The sequence below is a fragment of the Watersipora subatra genome, chromosome 7 (genome assembly GCF_963576615.1).
Source record: "Watersipora subatra chromosome 7, tzWatSuba1.1, whole genome shotgun sequence".
Lineage (NCBI taxonomy): Eukaryota > Metazoa > Bryozoa > Gymnolaemata > Cheilostomatida > Watersiporidae > Watersipora > Watersipora subatra.
The window spans coordinates 35,197,018-35,204,868 of record NC_088714.1 but is presented as its reverse complement, the minus strand read 5'-3'; the positions used below and the strand labels follow the sequence as shown (position 1 = coordinate 35,204,868).

At 35.8% G+C, this 7,851-nt stretch overlaps 1 protein-coding gene across 3 annotated transcripts in view; it reads right to left on the bottom strand.

Moving 5' to 3' along the window:
• Positions 1 to 2,289: 2,289 nt before the first annotated feature.
• LOC137401090 (translin-associated protein X-like) overlaps positions 2,290 to 7,851 on the bottom strand; it is a 31,143-nt gene continuing 25,581 nt past the window's right edge. For all 3 annotated transcript variants that reach the window (XM_068087444.1, XM_068087443.1, XM_068087445.1), the window contains exons 7-8: positions 2,940 to 3,109; positions 2,290 to 2,551 (exon numbers count right to left, since the gene is read on the bottom strand). In XM_068087444.1, the coding sequence (XP_067943545.1) occupies positions 2,420 to 2,551; positions 2,940 to 3,109 (302 nt within the window). In that variant the 3' untranslated portion in view covers positions 2,290 to 2,419. The remainder of the gene's footprint in view (positions 2,552 to 2,939; positions 3,110 to 7,851) is intronic.

The following is a 7,851-nucleotide window of genomic DNA, read 5'->3' as shown; positions in this document are numbered from 1 at the left end:
TTAACCCTCTGGTGCTGCTTTTGTGACTTTATAATAGCTATGCTAAGTGTTATAGTTTTAGCTGTCGGAGAACAAACAAGCCTTGTTCTGTGTATGAGATGGTGATTTAAATGTTGCATTTCTGATAGTTTGGTTCTAGTAAGCTACCACTTCTTCAAAACTGACTTTCTCTACTCCTCTCTTACTGAACATGATATTAATGGCCATCTACAGACATTTTTGAGGAGGTGTCATCAAAGTCAATAACTTTTGCAAAGACAGGAGCCGAAGTTGAAAAAACCTATTACCTTTACAACTAGTAGAATAGAGATATGCCCAGATACTCTAAGACAGACCTCCAATGATATACATTTATTATTATTGCTATATAGTAATCTTAATTTCTACAAGTTAAGCGGCTGTATAGTCTTCATATTTACTAGAGTTCCATGTTTGTTTCCCTATAGCTACCCTTGGGTGCGCAACTGCAAATTCATTACCTTATGATCACATAGTCACATGACTCATAGAAGTTACCAAGTATGGTCTATATATATTTAGTTGTGCAAGGCAGCGTTGTGTCGAGTTGACCTTGATAAAAACTTTTTTAGACAATTTTGCAATGATATTCAAAACACAGATAGAATTTGTAATAGAAAAAATTGTAATTACAAGACTTTTCGACTATTTTTTCAGCAACTCCTAACTGCAATATTTTGTAAATATGCGAAAGGTTTAAGCAATTGACCATCTTTTAGAAAAGACAATCAGTACACTGGTACACTGCAGAGATGACTAAAATTTTCCAGATACGTATCAACAAGGAATTTTTAACCGGTTTGTCACGGTATTCTGTGCAAATCTTACATAACCATAGCACATCTGATTGATTTGTCTACTGTTTACCCTAATTGTAGGGTTTCTGCTGGGACTCAGATGGGAACCAGTGAGAGATTGCGCTTTGCGATTATACCAAAGCACAATGTGATGCATAAAACTTTAAACAACTAAATTTGAGTCATATTACACCATATTACACACATTGCACCAAAATATGACTCATTGAGATTTCTATGAACTTCAGCTAGTCTTTTGCATTTTTTGAAGTCAGGGACAATGGGATAAGCAACGAGCATTCCAAGAAATCAAGATCATTTTTGGAGATCGAGGAAACTTCGCAGGTGAGTGCAAGTAAAACAGAAACAACTAGTTTATTTTGTCCATACACTGAGGCAGCTCAGAAATAAATCTAACAAGGATATATAGCTGTCGGGTAGATAGAAGAATGAAATATTTAGTCATACAAAGGAAGGTTGCCAAACATAACTTGCTGCTTTAGTTTATTACAAACTTAATTGGAAGGATGAAAGAGTTTTAAGTAACCAAAGAGGAATTTAGCTGTAAGATCACTTTATGTAACTTTTAGTTTTATTAAATTATCACTAAACTTTGTTGTATAAAGTATTCATATACATAAGTTGTATAAATTCTCATTTAGACACCAAAACAATAGTCATAAGTTTGATCACTGCAGTTCTGTACTGAATTTTTGCATCAAGCTCCTTTTGCCCAGTGACACTCGTTTATTATAATATCTAACTAGTGGCCAGGCAATCTGGTGTGTCATGAGGGATCACCAGATTTAATAACCATCTTCAATATGACTCAGCCTTTAAGGCGGTACCTGATGGGTGCAGTTGTAAGATTGTTGGTTCGCCGTGCCAAAAGATGGTAGATCAATTCCAGCGCAATGCAATCCTTTTTTACCAGCTCCAGACATTCAGACACGCGTCTTATTATGGAAAGAATTAAGAATGCAGTGAAGTTGATGATATCTACGAGTTGGTTGGGAATACAGGGTAAGAAGACAGTGACAAGATGATACGTACACAAAATGACAACTTCCGAGTCATTTTGAATGCTTTAGAGAAGGTAAAATCTAGCAACACGAGCCGTTCATTCTAGCTGTTGTGAACTGCTGCTCATTGTCGGGGCTTATTACAATTCATTTGGTTATATATATAAATATTAATGCATAAAGGTTTATAATATTGTCTAGCTAATTGGGCCCACACAGCAAGATGAAGCCAGTAATAGGGCGCTAACAGGGCAGAATGCCAACCGGGACACACTTAATAGCGGCTGGCACTCCCTGTGGCTCAGCAAAAGATGCCTGCGCGCCAACCCAGCTGAACCTCAATTCAACCAGAACTAAATTTAACCGATGATTATTTGGTCGCTCGATTGATTGATGAGTTGCCGAGTGACATCACAGACCATATCTTAGAAAATAGAACCAAGATAAACATCTGTAGAATTGTGTAGGCGGCATATTTAACAGAAATGAAAGCAAAATACACTAGCTATTAATGAGTAGGCAAAATGAAACGAAATGCATGTTTTCACAATTGAATATGAGTCAATGGAAACTTGACTACAATCACGACCAATCAGCAGAAGTCTGGCTGCCGTCGCCAGCTAAGTGTTTTTCATTAGTCTGTACTGAATGGGCCAGCATGTGCTTTGGAACCTCACTGCCTCGAATCTTCACCGTGTAGCAGGCATTCTCTACCTAGAAGGCCACAAATGTTTGTATATATGAGAACCGTTGTGTGGATATAAAAAGATGCTGTTAATTTAATACTGAAAGTTGTTTTTCTTCATGTAATGAGTTTTAATAGTCTCATTAAGCCAACCCAAGCTTGCTTAATATATTATATATATATGATGTATACTATATACACCTAATATATTATATAATATATACATTAATATATTGCCAAAGTTAATAAAATCACTCACTAGTGCATCAATGCACTAATATAAATGTGATGTAGGAGTATGTCCAAATCAATAAAACCATTGAACTGAAAAGAAATACATAGATTCAAACAAATGTCACTGAGGACACTTTGTTACTATCTAAACTTGGTAGAAAGGTTTCTCTGAATGTAACAAACCTTGAAGACACTTTGTTTAAGTGTTTGGATCTTGCGTGCCATCTCACCCCGGGCTGTAGAACAGTGGGTGAGGAAGGCTTGTTCGAGCAGTTGCAACACGGAGCACAGCTCTACAGGCAGGTCTACATCACCCCAACCAATACTGTTTATAGACATACGCATAAGCTCACCTACAAAAGCAGTATACAGTAATACTTCAACTTACGATTGCTCTAACATACGAGCAATGTTTGAGATACGAGCACGTTAGTCAGTTGCCAAGTATGCCGGAGGTGTTTTATGAGAACAGCATCACTCTGTATTTATCAACTACTCAGGTTATACTTTTGTACCGTGTTTTTTGTGCACAATTTTCAGTGCAGAATTATGTGAATTAAAAGTACGGTGCGTAGACCGAAAGTTTGCCAGTAAAATGAAAGTTAATGAAAAGAAAAAGCAAATGATAACAATTGATATTAAACGGAAAACTATTGTAAAATATGCGAAATGTGTATGCGTGATTGAGCTAGCTCAGCAATATGACAGAAATACATCCACAATTATTAAACTGAAGGGTTATATTCAGGGCATTTAGTTTGCAAAAGGACTAACCATAGTTTCTAAATGACGAAGCGATCTTCACGACCGCTGATGGAAAGACTGCTCAGGCATCGGATAAAAGACAAACAATTGGCCGGTGACAGCGTAACTAAAACGATGTTTCAATAAAGACGAAAAGGCCGGTGGTTAAAAGGCGAAAAGGCCTATGTGAAAAGGCCGGTGCTATCTATAAAAATTATAAAAATAGACTTTCGGACAAGTTGGCTAGTGATCGTGCATTAACCCTTTGTGACGACACCAGTGTTCGTTCTAATCGCAACACGTCGAAAGGGTGACAAAGGTAAACGTCCTTAGATAGGTTTATCTTAAAACGGCCGGCTAGTCGTGAAAGCGAAACAAAGGAAAAATTAGCTAACCAGCGAGAAACTTCCAACCATGAACGACGAAGAAATTTTAATTACGTTAAGTTAAAAATGAAAGTTTGCTTTTAGGTTTGCTTTTAAGTTTGTTTTTTAAGACTTTGATAAAATCCAAATTTATCAAATTCAACTGTTGTAATGAAGGATAACACTTATATCTTCCTCTCTGGCAAATGCTAGCGTTAGCTGCTACTGTATGTATTTAATTTTACATTTTAATTAATCACATTTATTTGCATTATTTTTTATTTGTTGCTTTTTGAAAGCATGTGGTAAATTAGGACAATAACCAACATGTTTTTTCTGTTACAATATCTTGTCTTGAGTGTTTTATTTGCATTTTTCAGAGTATGAAAACCAATTAATATATATTTAATTGTTCTATATATAAATAAATTGCACCAACATGCGAGTACATTGACATACGAGCTCAGTCTCGGAACGCATTAAGCTCGTAAGTCGAAGTACGACTGTATCCTCATTAAGTGTTCCAGTCTCATACATATACAAAAAAAATAAAGACCCACATTTTAATACCTCTAGCCACTGGCACATGTCGAGTATAGACAATAAAACTCAAATCTTCTGGTGTAAATTTATCAAAAATAAGTTACCAGGTGCAGATTAATGTAGATTTCACCAATACTTTTTTATCTAAAGACAATCACAAAGAGCTTATATAATATTTAATCAAAACCGATATTAATAATATATAACAAAATGCATCTCGAAACTTGGTATCTAATATTTTTACTTTTAAATGTAAAGAACAATTACTCTTACTAGACCAATCATTTCAGTCAAGGGGTCTTTCTGACCATAGCAGATATACATATACCCTAGGACACTTATGTATTCGCGTCATCTAACTTTCGCATTTTCGCGGTGTCATCCTCTCGCGAAAATTTCATGAGCTAAACTATCATAACGAACGAGCGAAAACGCGAAATTAAATAGCTTTGTTCATTGATATCCACAATAAAATCTTCATACTAGAAATGCAGGCAATTTTCGTCTGAGGTTGGGCTCAATGGGAAATTTCTGGTAAACTCATAGCTAATACACCGACTGAGCAGCATGGCAAAGCAAATTAAGATGATATCAGTTTAGTCACGGAATTTGTAACTGATGAGGATGAAAGTCTGGTAGGTGAAGACATAAAATTAAAGAATAATTATTGTAATGATGAATTTTATTGCCAACCAAAAAAAATATCAACCCTCACCAGGTCCAACCAAATTATACAGTTTTGGTTGTGAACAGACACATTAAAGACAGTGCTGCTACTTTAATTATCTGTATAATCACGAAAATCTAAATATTCGTTGGCTATAATGTCATCAACAGCTAATTACCTGTTTTATGACTCCGTAGTTAATGAACTTACAGAAAAATGTTCGTTTTTAAATTAGAAATTCTCAAACAAAAGTTTGAAATTGCTTTAAAGACCGTGGGTTATGTGGTCAACGAATAATAAAATCAGGTTACCACGCAATTGCTGAGAAAGTCAGGAAATGCGTTTATGGCAGTGGCCTCTAGAAAACGCATAAATGCGTTTATGGCAGCGAAAGGGTTATACAGTTTTGGTTGTGAAGTTGGTTGTTACCTATCTATTTTCTTCTTCTTGGGATTCGATTGTGAAAGTCACGGTGGGAGGGACCTAGACGTCGTTGATAGTCCAAGAAACAAATGGCAGCAAGTGATCAAATTGAATTATCGATCTCACCCACACATTTCAACCTGCGGTTTACAAATACGAACTAGTCCCAAATTGAATTTTTTTTCTTATTAGCAAACTGGACCTGAGGAATGTAATCTGTTTTTTCCACTGCATTTATTTTCACATCACTATATTTTCGCACTCATCAGAGCCGCGAAATTAAGTTGCAGCGAAATATTACTCTGTGTGCTACTCGCGAAACCAAATACTAGCGAAATAAAAGTGTCCTAGGGTAGACAGGTGTCAGACATGCAGTGGCCATAGCAGATATACGTATAGACAGGTGTCAGACATGCAGTGGCCATAGCAGATATACATATAGACGTGTGTCAGACATGCAGTGGCCATAGCAGATATACATATAGACACGTGTCAGACATGCAGTGGCCATAGCAGATATACATATAGACGTGTGCCAGACATGCAGTGGCCATAGCAGATATACATACAGACACGTGTCAGACATGCAGTGGCCATAGCAGATATATGTACATATAGACGTGTGTCAGACATGCAGTGGCCAGCTCGATATCACATCCTCAATAGCACAGAGAGAACAAATAAAAGTAATAGCAATAATAATAATAACACAAATACCTTAATATTAAAAACTACATGTACAAACCAGCTCAAAACAAGGATGTCTAATCGAGTTATCAACGTAGGCTGATAACTCTATCAGTAATGTCATTTATGTATATATGCCATATTAGCTATTATGATTAATCTCTTTGCTCACATACAGAGGTTGATCATATCTTTGAGAGTTTAATAAAATGCAGGTTCTACGCTTTGAATGTCAGCATGTTTTCAGAGTTTCAACAGGTTACGATGAATATTTATTGTGATCAAAAAGGTAATTTTTTTTAATTATTTAGATTAAAGCTTGTCTTGAGTCTCAAACACTCCACACTGTTTATACTCAGCTACAGTAGTAATTGTATCAAATGTAATGAGTCTCAAACACTCCACACTGTTTATACTCAGCTACAGTAGTAATTGTATCAAATGTAATGAGTCTTAAACAGTCCACACTGTTTATGCTCAGCTACAGCAGTAATTGTATCAAATGTAATGAGTCTCAAACACTCCACACTGTTTATACTCAGCTACAACAGTAATTGTATCAAATGTAATGAGTCTCAAACACTCTACACTGTTTATACTCAGCTACAGCAGTAATTGTATCAAATGTAATGAGTCTCAAACACTCCAAACTGTTTATACTCAGCTACAGCAGTAATTGTATCAAATGTAATGAGTCTCAAACACTCCACACTGTTTATGCTCAGCTACAGTAGTAATTGTATCAAATGTAATGAGTCTCAAACAGTCCACACTGTTTATACTCAGCTACAGTAGTAATTGTATCAAATGTAATGAGTCTCAAACACTACACACTGTTTATACTCAGCTACAGTAGTAATTGTATCAAATGTAATGAGTCTCAAACACTCCACACTGTTTATACTCAGCTACAGTAGTAATTGTATCAAATGTAATGAGTCTCAAACACTCCACACTGTTTATACTCAGCTACAGCAGTAATTGTATCAAATGTAATGAGTCTCAAACACTCCACACTGTTTATGCTCAGCTACAGTAGTAATTGTATCAAATGTAATGAGTCTCAAACAGTCCACACTGTTTATACTCAGCTACAGTAGTAATTGTATCAAATGTAATGAGTCTCAAACACTACACACTGTTTATACTCAGCTACAGTAGTAATTGTATCAAATGTAATGAGTCTCAAACACTCCACACTGTTTATACTCAGCTACAGTAGTAATTGTATCAAATGTAATGAGTCTCAAACACTCCACACTGTTTATACTCAGCTACAGCAGTAATTGTATCAAATGTAATGAGTCTCAAACAGTCCACACTGTTTATACTCAGCTACAGCAGTAATTGTATCAAATGTAATGAGTCTCAAACACTCCACACTGTTTATACTCAGCTACAGCAGTAATTGTATCAAATGTAATGAGTCTCAAACACTCCACACTGTTTATGCTCAGCTACAGTAGTAATTGTATCAAATGTAATGAGTCTCAAACAGTCCACACTGTTTATACTCAGCTACAGTAGTAATTGTATCAAATGTAATGAGTCTCAAACACTACACACTGTTTATACTCAGCTACAGTAGTAATTGTATCAAATGTAATGAGTCTCAAACACTCCACACTGTTTATACTCAGCTACAGTAGTAATTGTATCAAATGTA